Source organism: Dromiciops gliroides, chromosome 6 (assembly GCF_019393635.1).
Source record: "Dromiciops gliroides isolate mDroGli1 chromosome 6, mDroGli1.pri, whole genome shotgun sequence".
NCBI classification, from domain to species: domain Eukaryota; kingdom Metazoa; phylum Chordata; class Mammalia; order Microbiotheria; family Microbiotheriidae; genus Dromiciops; species Dromiciops gliroides.
Window position 1 is genome coordinate 273992944 of NC_057866.1, and position 16720 is coordinate 274009663.

A 16720-nucleotide genomic window follows, 5' to 3' on the forward strand; every position below is an offset into this window, starting at 1 on the left:
AAGGACAGTTGTTACAGAAAATTCATCCTCCCTACCCCCCTCAAAAAAGAAAAAAAGAAAGAAAACCAGCTCTGGGGGCACAAAAGGTCCCAGGAGAGAGTGGGCTCAGATTTAGACAGCTCCTGTGGCCAAAGGGTAAGCTCACGCTCCTTCTTATCAGAAATCTTTTTTCCCTTTGGAGAGTCCTCACAAAATTGACCTAAGGTGTAGCAGTGTGTGGGCTCAGAGGGCTGGTGTCCTTGCAAAGTCTAGAGTTGTTTTTCCTCATTACATTTGTTTGCCTAGCTGCTGATGCAGTCACTGCTGCCACTCCTACCAACAGCAATGGGAACTCCAGATGTTCAACCTTGCACAGTTCACAAGATATTCCCAGGTCAATGGGAATGGGGAGAGAAACTCCCCTCCTCCCTCCTCCCACCTCCCTCCCTCCCTCCTCTCCCCAAGATTGTTCCTGCTTGGGACGTTCAATCCCACACTGGCTTGCTTTGAAGTACACAGGCCCAGAGGTCTGTTTGATCCTTTCAGCCAATGATGAGTAATTCCTATGTGGTGTCATTTATTTCATCTAACGATCAAAGCACCTCAGCCTCCGAAATTGATTAGAGGCTTATTTGAATCTAGTTTACACCTTGGATTGATTCTGAGGTCTGGGCCTACAGGCTTTCTAAAAATAGAATCCCTACCCTTTCATGTAGAAGAACTGAGGGAGTTTAGCCTGAAGAAGAGGACGCTTATTATATTGGCAGAATCATGATTCGTGTCATAGCTTTGAAAGGATTTCAGGTGCAACAGATTCTAACCTGTTTGTTCTGCATGACCCCACAGAACAAGCCAGCACTAACTGATGACTGTACAGGGAGGGCAATTTTGGGTCAGAATAAAGAGCATTTTAAGGCTTAGAGCTTGGAGTAGGATACCTTGTGAGGGTGTGGCTTCCGCAATCATCGTAGGTCATCAGGTAGAGATTTGCAAGATGCTGTAGAGAGAATTATAGACTGAGTAAGGTCCAGTTCTGGGATGCTGTAACACCATGGTAGACTAACTCCCTATCAGTAGGGGCTGTTTCACAGCATGTAAGTATGTGTTACATACTTAACAAAGGACTAGACAAGATAGTGTCAAGGGATAAATGCCAATACTCATAACTAGCCTTTATATGGCATTTTAATAATATCAGTAACACATCAGGGAAATAGAAAAGAACCTACATATTCTCAATATTTATAGCAGTTCTCTCTGTGGTGGCAAAGAACTGGAAATGGAGGGAATGCCCATCAGTTGGGGAATAAGCTAATAAGTTGTGGTATATGCTTGTGATGGAATACTTCTGTGCTCTAAGAAATGATGAGCTGGTTGATTTTAGAAAAACATAAAAAGACTTGCAGGAAATAATGAAGAACAAAATTGAAAAGAATCAAGAGAACAAAGTATAAGAGTAACAGCAGAGTATTGCTTGAAGAATAATTCTGAATGACCAGGTTATTTTGTAATAATACTCAAATCAGCTACAAAGGACCTATGAAGTAAGGTGTATTCACATCTAGAGAAAGAACAGAGAAATCAAGAATGCATGGTGTGCTTTTACATGTATTTATATATTGATGTTGAATGGTGGCCTTCTCTAGTGCAGGGTGGGAGGGAGGGAGTTAAAATCTAACAAAAAATAAATAAAATTAATTTTTAAAAAATATATGCAAAACACTTTACAAATGCTATCTCATTTGATTCTCCCAACAACCCTGGGAGGTGAGCACTATTGTTATAACCATTTTTACAGAAGAGGAGACTGAGGAATGGAGAGGTTCATTGACTTGCCCAGAAAAGTCAGTGTCCCGACCTGGCTCAGACGCATGAGTCAGGATTTGAACTCAGATCTTCCAGACTTTAAGTAATGTGTCCATCCACTGTACCACCTCATGCCTTTGCTCCTATGTGAATACTGCTGGAGGAAGTACTCAGACAATCTCCAGAAAATGGATTAGGTTCATCTCTGCATGTATTGTACAAAAGATTACCAGGCCATAGATAGGAGTTCCATGGAACATCAGAAAGAGCGCTACATTGAGAGGTCGCAGGAACCTTCACCTATGGGCCTGTACTTCACTCTCTGGTCCTCAGTTCCCTCATCTGAAAAAATGAAAAATTTAGACTCACTGGATTCTCAGTTCCACCCTCAGAGAGTAAACAGAATTTATCAAATTCCTTAATAAGAGACTAATCCACAAACTCCATTGTCCATAAAAATGTCATGTCCTAAAGGGCATCCATGTTGGAGTATTTGTAACTACCTGGCTGAAACCCACCCCCTCTCCCAACTGGGCATGGGTCAAAACTCTGCACAGCCCAGATTTTTAGAACAAAATGGAGAGGAGATCCGTAGGATCCCAGGGTTCTCCTTCAGCTACCTTCATTTCCATTTGTCAGCCACGTCAGAGGTTGACAATTGTATGGCTCCAAACTTGGCCATAGGACTCACTCCTGGATACTGCTTCTTAAACCTAGAATGTGTGTGCATAGTAACCTCTCAGCTGGAGGCCGGCCACCCATTCAGAAGCCCAGTCTACATTTCCTACAGTTGCAAGTTGTGTGTAAGGTAGCTTAAGTGGGATGGTGAGAGCCCCGGATTGAAGCCAGAGGGCCTCTGCCTAAGTTGTGACTGTGCCACTCACTTCCTGAGTGATATTGAGCCAGTCTTGAAAATAAAAGGCTTGGCCTCCATCCCAGCCAGCTCTGGTTCCATGGCTACAGAAGTCTCCCTCCCCCCACCTGTATGCTTAGGCCCTTCCTGTGAGCTGATCTCACCATTACTACCGTGTTCAGCTTGCACATGCATGGCTGCTTGTGTGTTCGTCACCATTAGACAGTGAGGTCCTCAAAAGCAGGAACCTTGGTTTGTCTGTCTTTGTGTCTCCAGTGCCTCAGCTCACTTGCCCTGGAACACCGTAGATGCTCAGTCAATTGCTTCTTATTGATGACAATGAAGTCTCCTTATTATTTAATTTTTTTTTGGTTATCGATTTCCTCCCTCTGAAGAAAGAAGGGAGTTGAATTAGAAAGTTTCTAAGAGCTCATAGACGCCCTACTCTATCTCTTCATGGGGCCTAGTGTTTGTTTTACCTCCAGAGAGTGCCTTGGCTCTTCTTAGGTCAATACGCGTTGCCGGTCAACTCTGACCCTCCTTCTGTGCAGTAACAATGTCTCCTCTTACACAGAATCTGTCTTGAAAATCACTCCTTAGGAATACATACGAAATGCAGAGTGGGAGCTCTCACCAAGCATTTTCTGAGGATGGACATAGGGACACAGAGGGAGAGCTCAAAGGGAGCTTAAAGAGCATTTAGACCATCCGCCTTTTACATATCAGGAAACTGAGGCTCCTAGAGAAGATGGGGCTTGCCCCAAATCACATAAGATCAGAGATTTAGAGCCAGGGGAACCTTGGAGGCATTGAGTTGGGTCTCTTCTTTCTATAGAGAAGTTGGCTGATGTTCAGAGAACTTCAGGGAGGAAGAGGAAGAGGACTTGGATGGGTGCCGGGAGGAGGAGAAGAGGAGGGAAGGAAGAGGAGGAAGAGAGGAGGAGAAGGAAGAGGGGAATGAGGAAGGGGTAAAGAGAAGGAAGAGGAGGAGGAAGACTTGGAGGGAGTGGGGGGAGGAGAAGAAGGAGGAGAAGAGGAGAGAAGAGGAGGTAGGAAAGAGGAGGAGGAGAAGGGTAGAGGGAAGGAAGGAGGAGGCGGAGGCGGAGGGAGAAAGGCAGAGACAAGCCGCCTGTGCCTGCAGGACCGGGAGCGCGCCTCACCGCTTCGCGGCTCTGGGCCCCGCAGCGCCGGGAGGGCGCGGGCTCGCGCCCAGGCGCGCGCACGGGTGGACTCCGCGCGGCCCCGAGCCGCGCACGCGCGCGCTCTCCCGCAGCCGCGGCGGCCTCGGGCAGGGCAGGCTTTGACGTGGCACTCACTGCCCGGCTAGCGAGCGAGCGACGCGAGCGAGGAGCCGGCGGGCGGGCGGGCTGGTGGGCGGGGGGTGTGCGCGCGGAGGAGCGCGCGGCAGCCGCAGCGGGCCAGGAGCAGGCGGCGCCGAGCGGCCGCAGCCAGCCAGGTAGGCAGCCCCGGCGGGACCCCCGCCCGCGCCCCAGCGCCCCACCCGCCCCCGCGCGCACCCCCGGCACTCCCGGGGCCTTTGCGTGCAGTTCGACCGCGATCTGCGGGCCCCCGCCCTTCTCCTCCAGCCTGGGTCCCCGGCTGTCCCGAACCCCTCTCGGTGGCACGCACTTCCGAGGACTCGGAGATCACGGGTCCGCCCCTTCTTGTTACCGCTGGAGAACTGAGGCCCAGAGACTGGCCCAGGTCGGACAGGCGAGTGGGATTCGAATCAGGTCCTCTTTCCATGACACCGTGGGCTCCTTCTCCCCACCCCACCCCCAGCTTTCCCGGAATACGGGACCGTTTGAGGCGTTGTCAAAATCGGGGTCGTGACTTTAGAGCTCCAAGATCTGCTATCGAGACGGTTTGCGTGGCTTTCGGGGTCCCAGGGCGCCAAGGAGCCCCGCTTCCTCCGGGGGGTCCCGGAGGCTCGAGGCCACTTCCCTCCGAGGATTCCCTTTTCGGGGATCTCTTCCCCTGCCTGCCTGTCTTCCGCTGAGTCAGGGTACATTGGTGTAAACACGCCGTTCCTGTATGTGATACAGTGTGTGTGTCAGTGAGTTAGTATGTGTGTTGTGTGCGCTCTTGTGTGTGTTTTGTGTGATGCGCCGGGAAGTTTGACGTGGCACACTGCGTGGGCGAGAGAGGAAGCAAAGTTTCCCTCACTTGCACTGGAGGAGATCCCAGCCCCTTCCTGTGCACTTGCGAGAAGCATCGGGTTCCTGGTGACAACTTTAGTCGGCAGCCGCTGAAGCCGGCAGGTGGACCGGTGGACTGGCGAACAGGGGTGTGTTCCTGGCCGGCTCTGCTCGAGCGTTGCCAGTTGGATAGGCTTGACCAAAGCTCAGGCTGCCACGCTCCCTGGCTGCTAAGTAGGGGGAGGAGGGAAAGTACTGTCCCCACAAAGGCCACTGCAAACAGGCTTTGGTCTTTGCCTCGCTGGTCACGTTTGCTTCTTGGGTGGAAGGAAGGAAATCGGTTTGTATCTCTCTTACCTGATCACAGCATTGGACTGTAGAATAACATACTACATGCAAACGAATAATGGGGGGATTTTCGGCTCCAAAGGTTAAGGAACCCCCCACCATCTCCCTTAGCAGAAGTCTGGTTTCTAAGATCCTTCCCATGAAGGCTTCAGGCTGGTGGTCTGGGAAGAACGCTGGCTCTCCAGACAGAGACCCTTCACCATCTTTGTGCATGGATCCCTGGAGCAGGCTGGAAGAAACCTCCGGCAGGGTCTCAGAAACCAGAGGCTTTAAATGCAGAAAATGAATACATTGAATTAGAAAGCAACAATGGTTACTGAAAATCAAGCTGTCATTTTTTCCCCTATCCAAGTTCCGGGACATCCTCGGACCATTGGACCCCAGGCTAAGAACCTCTGATCTGGCGCCAGGTGGGCTGATTTGAAATCCTAGCTCAGCTACTTACTCTCTGAATAACCTAGGGTAATCCCTTAATCTCTCTGGTCCTCCGTGTCTTTATCTGTAAAAATGAGGGCGTATGATAGGAAGAATAGAAATCTACAGAGAAGCTTTAAGTCCTAAGGAAAACACAGTTAAGTATGATGGATAGTGTTCCTGTTGTTATGACTTCGGGTTGGAGGTCACGGGTTGAAGGAAACAGACGGTAGTTAGAAGAAATCCAGGAAACTTGAGAGTTGAAAGAGCTCTCAAAATAATCACCATCATTTTAACAGGTGGGGAAACTGAGGCACACACCATGAAGTGGCTTGCTGAGTAGCAGCTGCACTAGAACTCCGGCTCTGTCCACTTCATCTTCAACTATACCACCAATAAATAGATAGATAGATAGATAGATAGATAGATAGATAGATAGATAGATAGATAGATAGATAGACAGACAGACAGACAGACAGATAGATAGATAGATAGATAGATAGATTAGATAAATAGATAGATAGATATAGATAAGTGAAAGTTAATGGAGCAGCTGGGTGGCACAATGGATAGAGCACTGGCCCTGGAGTCAAGAGGACCTGAGTTCAAATCTCACCTCAGACACTTAGCTGTGTGACCCTTGGCAAGTCACTTAACCCCAACTGCCTCAAATATCCTGGGCCATCTCCAGTCAACCTGGGATATATGTCTTGTCACTGGAGCCAGATGGCTGTGGAGGAGAGAATGAGACTGGTGAGCTTGCACAGTCCTCCCTCACTTAGAATCCAGTTCAGTGCAAGCCATGAGATCAGCCTGATGTTATGGTCCTCTTGGAGAATGAAGGACAAACAGCAACTGCAAAACAGGTTCCATGAAATCCCTTGCTGTCATGCAGATGACTCTTATTTTTGTGAAAGCCAGAAAAGATTTTAGGCACACAGATTTAAGCCTGGAAGGGAAAACTGGCCCAAGCTCCTCACTTTGCATACACAGAAACTGAGGCTCTGAGAGGGGAAGTCAGCCCTAGGCTGCACAGGTGGCAGAGCCAGGATTTGATCTTTCCACTGTGTCCCCATTCTCCCCATACGGTAAATTGAAGTCAGTTCTAAAGAATCGAAATGGGACCCCAAACCGATAATGGTCATTAGGAAGTTTCACTATTTCCTCTGCCTCCCTTTTGTAGAGTTCTGTGTAACTGAGCATCATTTAAGCCAGAAGGGAGGGATTAAACCCTTCTTGACAAGTTCTTAATTGACCTTCTATAGATTTTAAGACTGGCCAAGTATCTTTCTCCCCAGCAGGTGGAAAGGGTTTCAAAGAGTTTATGTTATACCACAGTAGTGTCTGAAAGCTCTTCCCTCCTAGCCAGGTCTCCTGATTCCCATGACTCAGTGCTGGAGCCAGTCAGGCATTACTGCTGTTACTTTGTTAGGAAGACTGTAGGTCGCTGAAGCTTTATTATAATCTGGCCCCTGATTTGGCAAAATTCTGACCCATAGCATCGATTCAACAATACTATGGAAAGTTAGAAAGGGCTTCCAGCTGACCTGAGTTTGAAGTTCCAGGTTTTACCTGTGTTCTTCAATCATTTCAGTCATGTCCAACTCTTCGTGACCCCATTTAGGGTTTTGTTGGCAAAGATACTGGAATAGTTTGCCATTTCCTTCTCCAGTTCATTTTACAGTTGAGCAAACTGAGACAAACAGGGCTAAGTGACTTGCCCAGGGTCACGGAGCTATTAAGTGTCTAGGTCGGGATACTTAGAACTCAGGTCATCCTGACTGCAGGCCCAGCACTTTATCCACTGGGCCACCTCTTGAGCAAATGTCTTGGGCAAATGTCAGTTTCTTTATTGATAAAATGAAAGTGTTGGACTTGGTGAGGCCCAAGGTTCCTCCCAGACCTGAACCCTGTTGACTTTGATGTCATCCATCTTTAATGTTTTTGGGGGGTGGGGCAGTGAGCATAACCCAGGTGACTTGCCCAGGGTCACACAGCTAGTGTCAAGTGTCTGAGGCTGGATTTGAACTCAGGTCCCCCTGAATCCAGGGCTGGTACTTTATCCATTGCACCACCTAGCTGCCCCCCCATCTTTAAGTTCTGCCACATTCACAGTATCACATAAATTCAGAGTTGGAAAGGACTTCAGAGTCCATCCAGTTGATCCCATAGCCCTTGCTTCCATACCTGCTAACTAATCTTTCAGTCTTCCTTCAGACCTTCCAATAAGCATCCTATCTTCCTTTGAGACAGCTCTAATTGTTAGAAAGGGGTTTTTTGAGGTTTTTTTTTCCCATCACATGAGCCTTAGTTTCCTTAATTGCTGCCTCCTAGTTCTGCCTTCTGGGACCAAGTAGAGCAAGTGTAATCCCTCTTCCATATGACAGTCCTCTGAATGTTGGATTTCACCAACTATCTTTTTAGTAATGCGTTCTCTAAGTCAAACTCTTTGACCTACCATTTATAGACTTTATTCTCTTTCCCTTTTGAAAATTGGGTCAATATTTATTCTTCTCTAGGTGGGTGACAACTATCATATCCCACAGAGACTTCTCTCAAAGTTAAAATGTCCCTAAATTCATTCAAAAGTTCTTCATTTGGTATGAACCATCCTGGTGATTTTCCTCTGGATGTTTTCCAACCTATCGATGCCTTTCCTAAAATGTGGTTCCCAGAGCTAAATACGGTACTCTGGATGTTGTCTGATCGGGGTGGACAGTGCTATTTCTCTAGTCCCAGAGCTCATCAAGGCCCCTCGGGTTGGGTTAACCTTTGTATGACTTCCATATCCATTGCTGACTCATGTTGAGTTAGTAGCCCACCAAAGAGCCCGAACCTTTGTCTAGCCATGCACCCTGCCATCTTGTGCTTGTGATGGGTTTGGGGGGGGGGTTTGCACCCAAAGGTAATAAGCCCTTATATTTATTATCTCTATTCCCTTTCATCTTATTTGAGTCCATTAAATGTGCTAATGTATCAGGACCTTTTTGAGCCCTTCCTCTGTCAGTCAGTGTGTCAGCTATCCCTCCCAGTTCTGTGTCTTCATCAAGTCCTTATTAAAAATGTTAAACAGCACAGGGCCAACCAAGCATGCACATCCCAAGGATGTTCTAGTGGAGGCCTCCTTCTGAGTCAATTTAGGCCCATTAACAACTATTCTTGAGCTGGTCAACTGGTGGGCATTGAATCACTTCTTGAGCCACTTGACCTGATTATAATATACTGAATTGTACTGTCAGTCTCTATCACTCCACCTTGTCCCCAAGAAGATCATAGAGACTTTGTCAAATGCCTGCTGAAATCCAGAGACTGTTTCTATGTGACTCTGCTGATTTGCCAGGGTAGGAACCCTAGGCTGAACAGGAAGGTTAAAGGTTAGTCTGGCATAGCTAATTCTTGAAGTCATGATGACTGTTCTCATCACATCCTTCACCAACTGTACCTTTTGCAGTCCATTCTCTAAGTTTGCCAGGAATCAAAGTCAAACTCTCTATATCGATTCTATTCTGTTTCCTTATATAAAATTGGGACATATGTTCTTCTCTGGTTAGGGAGGAGTGATAATTATCTGGTTCATCATGATCTTTCAAAGATTTTTGCTTTTGGCTCAGCGAGAACCTCTTCCTATATCAGTGGATGAAGTCTATTTGAACTTGTTATTTTAAGCTCATCAAGGGAAGCCAGGTACCCAGGAATGATCTCTCTATTTATCTTGGGTATCAACCTCTATTAGTCATTTTTATTTTGTTCTTTCTAGTTCAAAGATCATTCTTGTTGGCAGAAAAAAATAATCAGTCTAAGAATTCAACAACTCTGCCCTTTCTCTCTCATCTGTTTCCACTGTCCCATCTACCATGAGCAGAGGTCCTATCCCTTCTGGGAGCCTCCTCAGTTCCCCATTATGGCTTAACAGTCCCCACCCTTTTTGTTATTCAGTGTCTCTCCTCTGACCTTAGCTTCCTCCAAGATAGACTTCTCTGACATTCTGCTAACAAGACTTTGCCACACTTCTTTGTTCATCCTCAATTACCTGCCCTTGCATCTCCCTTCTGTACATGTCTCTTTAACAATATAAACTACTAATAATAGTAAACATTTATATAGCACTTACCATGTGCAGTTACTATCTCATTGATTTGATCCTAAACTAACCCTGGGAAGTGGGTGCTCTTATTATCACCTCCAATTTACATATGGAAAAACTGAGGCAAAGAGAGGTTAAGTAACTTACTTGCCCAGGATCACACAGCTAGTGTCTGAGACCAAATTTGAACTAATGTACTTCCTGACCCTCAGGAGCTTATCACTCTACCCAGCACACCATGTAACTGCCACTAATGAGTTGCCTGCAAGATTGACGAGTTCCACTTTTTTAGCGGAGAGCTACGTGGTTGAGTGGATAGAATGCTGGAGCTGGAGTCGTAGATCTGAGTTCAAATCAAGCCTTGGACACTTACTAGTTGTAGTGATCCTGACAAGTCACATCACCTTTGTCTGCCTCAGTTTTCCTATCTATAAAACAGGGATAGTAATAACACCTACCTCCCAGGTTTCTTGTCGGGATTAGATGAGATAATATTTGTAAAAGTGTTTAACATAGTGCCTGGCACATTGTACATAATTAATAAAAACTTCCTTCTTTTCTTTCTTCTTTCCTTCTTTCCTTGTTTTTTATTCCTTCCTTTGGACAATTCCTGTTGTTCGTCTTCCTTGTGTATCTTCAGATTTCAATTCTAACGTTTCTATCTCCTCTGGGCTGACTTCTCCTATAGAATTTTAATCTACTGGATCCTACCTGTCCTTCCTCTAAACCCTCCAAACTCCATTCTCCTTGAATCTAGGGTGCATTTCTGTGCCTGATTTTCTTCTTCATCAGAATTTTTTCCCTTTTTTGTGGGGCAGTGAGGTTTAAGTGACTTGCCTAGGGTCACACAGCTAGTGTCAAGTGTCTGAGGTCGATTTGAACTCAGGTCCTGCTGACTGGAGGGCTGGTGCTTTATCCACTGCGCCCCCTAGCTGCTCCCATCATCACAAATTCTGAGATGGAGTAGTTACTTCTCCATGCCTAGAATGTTCTCCCTCTTCACCTTTGCCTCCCAGAATCCTTGGCTTCCCTCAGTACTCCACTCAAACACTACCTTCTTCCTGAGGTTTTTCCTGGTTCCTCCAGCTGCTAGTTTCTCCCACCTCCATCTCCCAGGTTACCTTGTAACAATTTATTTATACTTATACATAGTATGTTACATGTTGTCTCCTCCATTAGAAAGAAGTTAAGCTCCCTGAGGGTTTTTACCTTTCTTTGAATCCTTAGCAGTTAGTGCAGAGCCTAGCTCAGGATGATCACATTATAAATGCCTGTTGATGCATTAGATGAAGGTTCCCATTATTTATAACCCAGCAGTCCTTCTTTGTTTTTAGAATGAGGTCCAGATTTTTTCCTGGTGCTCTCAATTTGGGCATTTTAAATAAATTCCTTTTTAATAGGAAGGAAGGAAGGAAAACAGGAAGGAAGGAAGAAAACCACATATATACATGCCCAGGTTGGCCTCAGGGTGATGACTTTTGGGCACATAATTTTCAAGCCTTCCTTCTAAGTCACAGTCTGCATCAGAAGAGACTGTTCCCACAGTGATGAAAGCCTGGACCTTTGAGGAATTTAAGTAACTTGTATCATTCCTCATATCCCACCTTCCACCTTGTTGTTATTGTTGTTGCTCAATCATGTCTGACTCTTCTTAACCTTACATGAGGTTTTCCTGGCAAAGAGACTGGACTGGTTTGCCATTTCCTTCTCTGATATATTAAGGCAAACAGAGGTTGTAAGTTTTTCTGGGTCACACAGCTAGTGAGTATTTGAAGAGGGATTTAAACTCAAGTCTTCCTGACTCTGGGCCCAGCACTCTATCCACTGAGCCATGTAACTACCTTGAAAAATACACGTTGACTGGGAATTAAACCCAAGTCAACTGTTTGGAAGCCAGCTGTGCTAACCACTGAACCATCAGTGCTTCCTACATCATCCCTATTAGATTGTAAGCTCCTAGAAGGGAGAACCTTTAGTCTTCACATCTTCCCAGCACCAGCAGAGTACTCAATAAACAGCAGGAGCTTAATAAATGTTTGTTTAGTAGTCACTTAGCCACTCCTTTTTGTTCTTCAGCAGCTATAATGAAATGGATGGTGCTTAATGATAAATGGACATAATGACTATCTTTCATGGCAAATGCCCGGTCCCCCACAGCGTCCTTAGAACTTCTGCAGAACGTCCATTTCCTTTAGAAGAAGAATGACTCAGCTGCTGAGTCTGACATTGTCTTTTTTCCCGTTTCAGCCTTAGAAGAAACCTGTGATCTGGAATGAGATAACTCCCACCATGAGCCAACAAGGTTACGTCGCTACCCCTCCATACTCCCAACCCCAGCCTGGAATAGGGGCGCTCTCCCCACCTCTTCGTGGACATTATGGTGACCCGTCACACTCAGCCCCTCCATCAGGTAACATGGACCATGTTAGTCCATTTATGAAGAAGAGTGATTTTGAAAAGGGTTTAGTGGAGTCCAACCTTCATGGGAATCAGTAGTGTGATATGGCAGTGAAGAAATCTAATACACTCAGGCTCCAGCAAGAGAAAGACCTATTTCCAGGGACTCTGGAGGGAGTAGTCCTGCTCCACTCAGCTTTGTTCAGCATAGCCTAGTGCGCAGAGTCAGCCTCAGAGCTCAGAAGACCTTGGGTCAAGTCTGGGTCCTGACACAAGCTGGAAGAGTGACCCCGGGCAAATCACCTAACCTCTCAGGGTCCTAGACAGAATTCAGAGACTAGAGATTGCAGAAAAGGTGCTGGTGTGTGCTGGTAGTTGGAGTTTCCTCATCTGGGAGTTCTTTACACCACTGGACTCTGTCCTCCACCCTGTCCCTGTCCTCCTGAGTGCTGATCACTATGGGAGATTGTGATGTTTTTTCAAAGACCTTGATAGGCTGGAAAGTGTCCAGTGCAGGGCACCCTGCAAGGCTATGGGATCCAAGAGCTAGGGCAGCTTAGCTTGTCCAACCCCCATTCTTGACAAAGATGTAAGGTGACTAAAGAGACACAATCCAATAAATCCAACAAACATTTATTAAGCACCTGGTATGTGCCAGGCACTGCAGTAAGTGCTGCTCATTAGTTAGTTGTTCATTTTGATATCATTATATAATTGTTATAAATGGAAATATGTCATGATTGTGTAATACAATTATATAATTATATTTTAATATATTATATAATCATGTACTATAGCATTCATTATTACATAGTTATACAATTATTTAATTTTTATTCTTCAGTCATTCGGTCATGCCCAACTGTTTGTGACCTCTCGGGCCATACTATCCATGGGGTTTCCCTGGCAAAGATACTAGTGTGGTTTTCCATTTCATGGATTAAAGCAAACAGGTTAAGTGACTTGCCCCAAGTCACATAGCTAGTAAGTATCTGAGGCTCTATCTACTAAGCAATCTAGCTGCCTCCTTAATCATAAAATACAACTATAAAATTTATATATAATAGAATCGTATATTATACGGTCATATATCTATTATATCATTATATAACTATATAATAATATATAACATAGTTCTACAGCATATACTCATATACTATAACTGTATAGTTATATATTATATGATGTTCCATAATATAGCTATATATCAATGATTGATTAATGAATTAATTGATTGATTAATATGTTTTATTAATGAACTTATATATTGATTAATAAAAGGAAAGACAGTCTCAGCCCTTAGGAGCTTACAATCCAAAGACGCAGAAATGGGGGGAGGGGCAAGGCAGGGGAAGGTCATAGAAGTAACTGAGATGGGATTTGATCCCAGGGCCCTCCCGATCCAAATCCACTTTGGTCCCTACTGCAGGGCCTAGGACTCCTGTCCCATGAACAAAGGAGGCTGAAGTCTAGCCTAGAGGAGACCAGACTTCCAGGGTGATGGACTCACAGCTCTCTGCAAATATTTGAAAGCAGAAGGGATTAGACATGTTCTGTTTCTCCCTAGAGGGACCAGAATCATCGATTTAGATCTGGAAGGGGCCTCAGGGGGCAATTCCCTCATTTTACAGAGGAACAAACTGAGGCTGAGATGGCCAAGGCCATGTCCTCCCACTGCCAGGTCATATGTGGCCGAAGGGGGATTCAAACCCACATCCTCTGACTCTCAATCTGACTGCCTTTCCTCTGGACCACACTGCTGAGAGAGGTGAGGAGTAAGGAGGTGATGGTCCCTTTGTAAGCAGTACTAGTCATGAGGCATCTTGGTGAGGTGGTGGAGGTAATCCGATGGAGAGAGTGCTAGAGTCAGTAAGACCTGAGTTCAAATGCGGCCTAAGGCACTTACTAGCTGTGTGACCCTGGGCAAGTCACTTGACTTCTTGTCTGCCTCAGTTTCCTCATCTGTAAAATGGGAATAATCATTGCACCCACCTCCCCAGGTTGTTGTGAAGATCAAATGAGATGGCATTTGCTAAATTCTTTTAAGCTCTGTAAAGCACTAAAAATGCTAGTTCTAATGAATTTGCTGCAGAAATAACCTACTCATTTGATATCAGTCCTGTTGTCAGATGTTCCTACTGGTATCCTAGTCCAAATTTTAAGGCAATTTCACCCTCCGTGGCCCATATCCCCTCTTCTCACCTTATGCCTATCCTGCAGCTGTCTCTCTCTATTTAAATAAACCTGTAGCAGGTTCTCCAGCCCTCATTCAAAGCCCTTCTAAACATCCTCATCTTTGGGGCAGATGTTCAGTCGTGTCTGACTCTTGGTGACCCCATTTGGGGTTTTCTTGGCAAAGGCACTGGAAGGGTTTGGCATTTCCTTCTCCAATTCATTTGACAGATGAGGAAACTGAGGCAAACAGGGTGAAGTGACTTGCCCAGGGTCACACAGCTAGTGAGCGTCTGAGGGCAGATTTGATGACAAGGAAGATGAATCCTAATTCCCACCACACCGCCTAGCTGCCCCAAATTCCTAGGCTCCTGTCCTCCTCTCTTTTGGGGCTGGAGCTGTGATTCATTGATATGAGAACTGCCAGGCACAGGCTGTCGCGTTCTCTGCAACTTATACTCTTAGCAAGTTGCCTTGAGTAATGAGAAGTTATGGGACTTGGCTAGGGCCATATAGCAGCACGTATGAGAAAGGGGATTCTGGTGCTGACCTTGGTCCCCAGCTCTCCATTCTGCTTCTTGTTACTGAGGCAGCAGAGGTTAAATTCTATGCTTAGCATATTGGTGAATCAAATCATTTTTATTTGCCAACAAGAATACATAGCTGTCATATTAAAATTAGCTTCCTTGAACAGATTTTTGTGGGACTTTATTTTCATGAATGAAGCCAATCTCAGGAAAACTAGAATGCATGATCATGCTAAGAAGGGGGAAATTTGTCCAAGACAGAAACCCCAAACCGCAACAACGAACATGAATATTTCTAGCCTCTGCTCCCTTTTCCTGAAGCCTTTTCAAAGGATGGTGGGGATACAACAAAGATCAGCACTGGAGAAGAGCCACTGGGGGTTGGAAAGTATTCCCCTTAAAAGATTTTTATTATTTACACCTGGCACCAGGCTAGGTGTATCACAACAAAACTTAAAAAGACTTCGCCACACGTTTATTAAGGACCAAATGTTTGCTAGGTGCTAGGCATACAAAGATAACAAAGATTTTCTCAAGTGTAGAGTGTGCTTAGTGGGGGTAAGGGGTGGGAGAGGGAGGAAATATTTGTGAAGGGTTCTAAATGCCAAATTGAATTCTATTTTAGTCTATAGGCAAGAGGGAGCTATGGAAGTTTATGGAGTAGAGGGTTGGCATAGTCAGATGCCTGCTTTAGGAAGATCCATTTGGCAGCTGCGTGGAAATTTGGTCCCTGACCTCAATGAATTGCTGCTACAGACTTAATTCATCACAATGTTAAACTACGATTTTCTCCAGATCTGCTAGAGATTTACTAGGCACCCCAAGAGGCAGCATGGTATAAAGGATAGAGAGAAGAACTGGGGTGAAGCACCAGCTCTGACACATACTGTGGCTTGATCCTTGACAAATCACTTAACCCCTCAATAGATCCAGGCAATGACTAGTTGCAAAGTAGATACTGATCTGAAATGAAGGAGGAGGCTTCCTCCCTAGCAATTCCCTTTGCCCATTAAATTACAATTCCAAGCTAGAGAGAGAGAAAGAGAGAGAGAGAGAGAGAGAGAGAGAAAGAGAGAGAGAGAGAGAGAGAAAGAGAGAGAGAGAGAGAGAGAGAGAGAGAGAAAGAGAGAGAGAGAGAGAGAGAGAGAGAGAGAGAGAGAGAGAGAGAGAGAGAGAGAGAGAGAGAGAGAGCAGGACTGGAGCCTAGAATTCAGCAAAGAGTGAGAGGATCACATGACTCCAAGCTGGAAAGGACATTAACTACCCCTTTGTTTTACCCTTTTGTCTTCAGGATGAGAAAGTTGATCCATTGATCTTTTTCTTCCTTTATCAGCCTATGCACTTGGTTGAAGGATTCTGCATCATCTGCGGTAATCTATTAATAAGATATACACCTAAATTTATTTACCTGTACCCTTTGTTGCATTACAGGCATAATGAAGCCAACTGGGCCTTTGGGACCAAATGCACCTGTTGGGGTGTTACCTCCTGGACCCCCCAATTCTGGGGCCCATCAATTTGGCCAGAATGGTCCTAATATCTCAGGGTATCCCCAACAAAGGTAAGCTACCCAGACTCAATTTATTCATGACGATACTCGATCAAAAAGTTGTTTCTAAATAACCTGAGTGTTTATGGGGTATGCTGGTAAATGTTTAACAACTGGTTCTCCAGAAGAACAAAAAGGGTATGCTCAACACAATTTTAGGTTTAATCTTTATTATTAATATTACTTATCACTTTCTTAAGTCTAGACAATTGACAAAACAATAAATCAAGCCCTGATTTGTAGTATTTGCCAATTTCTGAGTTATAATCAATCACTCACAACTGAAACTTAATAAATAATTGGTTCTCTCAAGAGGGTTTGAGCTGGCTCCAGCATACTCCAGTCGTAAATTTGACCTCTGGATTGACAGCTTTCTCTGTCACATGGATCTGTGGGTAAATTCCTCAGATGTAGCAGTTAGAATTTTCAGAGGGTAGGGAAAAAGATTCAAGC

At 45.3% G+C, this 16720-nt stretch overlaps 1 protein-coding gene across 1 annotated transcript in view; it reads left to right on the forward strand.

Moving 5' to 3' along the window:
- Window positions 1–4001: 4001 nt before the first annotated feature.
- The window catches only part of SEC24D (SEC24 homolog D, COPII coat complex component), a 119882-nt gene continuing 107163 nt past the window's right edge, over window positions 4002–16720 (forward strand). Inside the window, 3 exon segments of the mRNA XM_043969482.1 lie at window positions 4002–4094; window positions 11870–12032; window positions 16150–16279. Of these exon segments, the coding sequence (XP_043825417.1) occupies window positions 11912–12032; window positions 16150–16279 (251 nt within the window). The 5' untranslated portion in view covers window positions 4002–4094; window positions 11870–11911.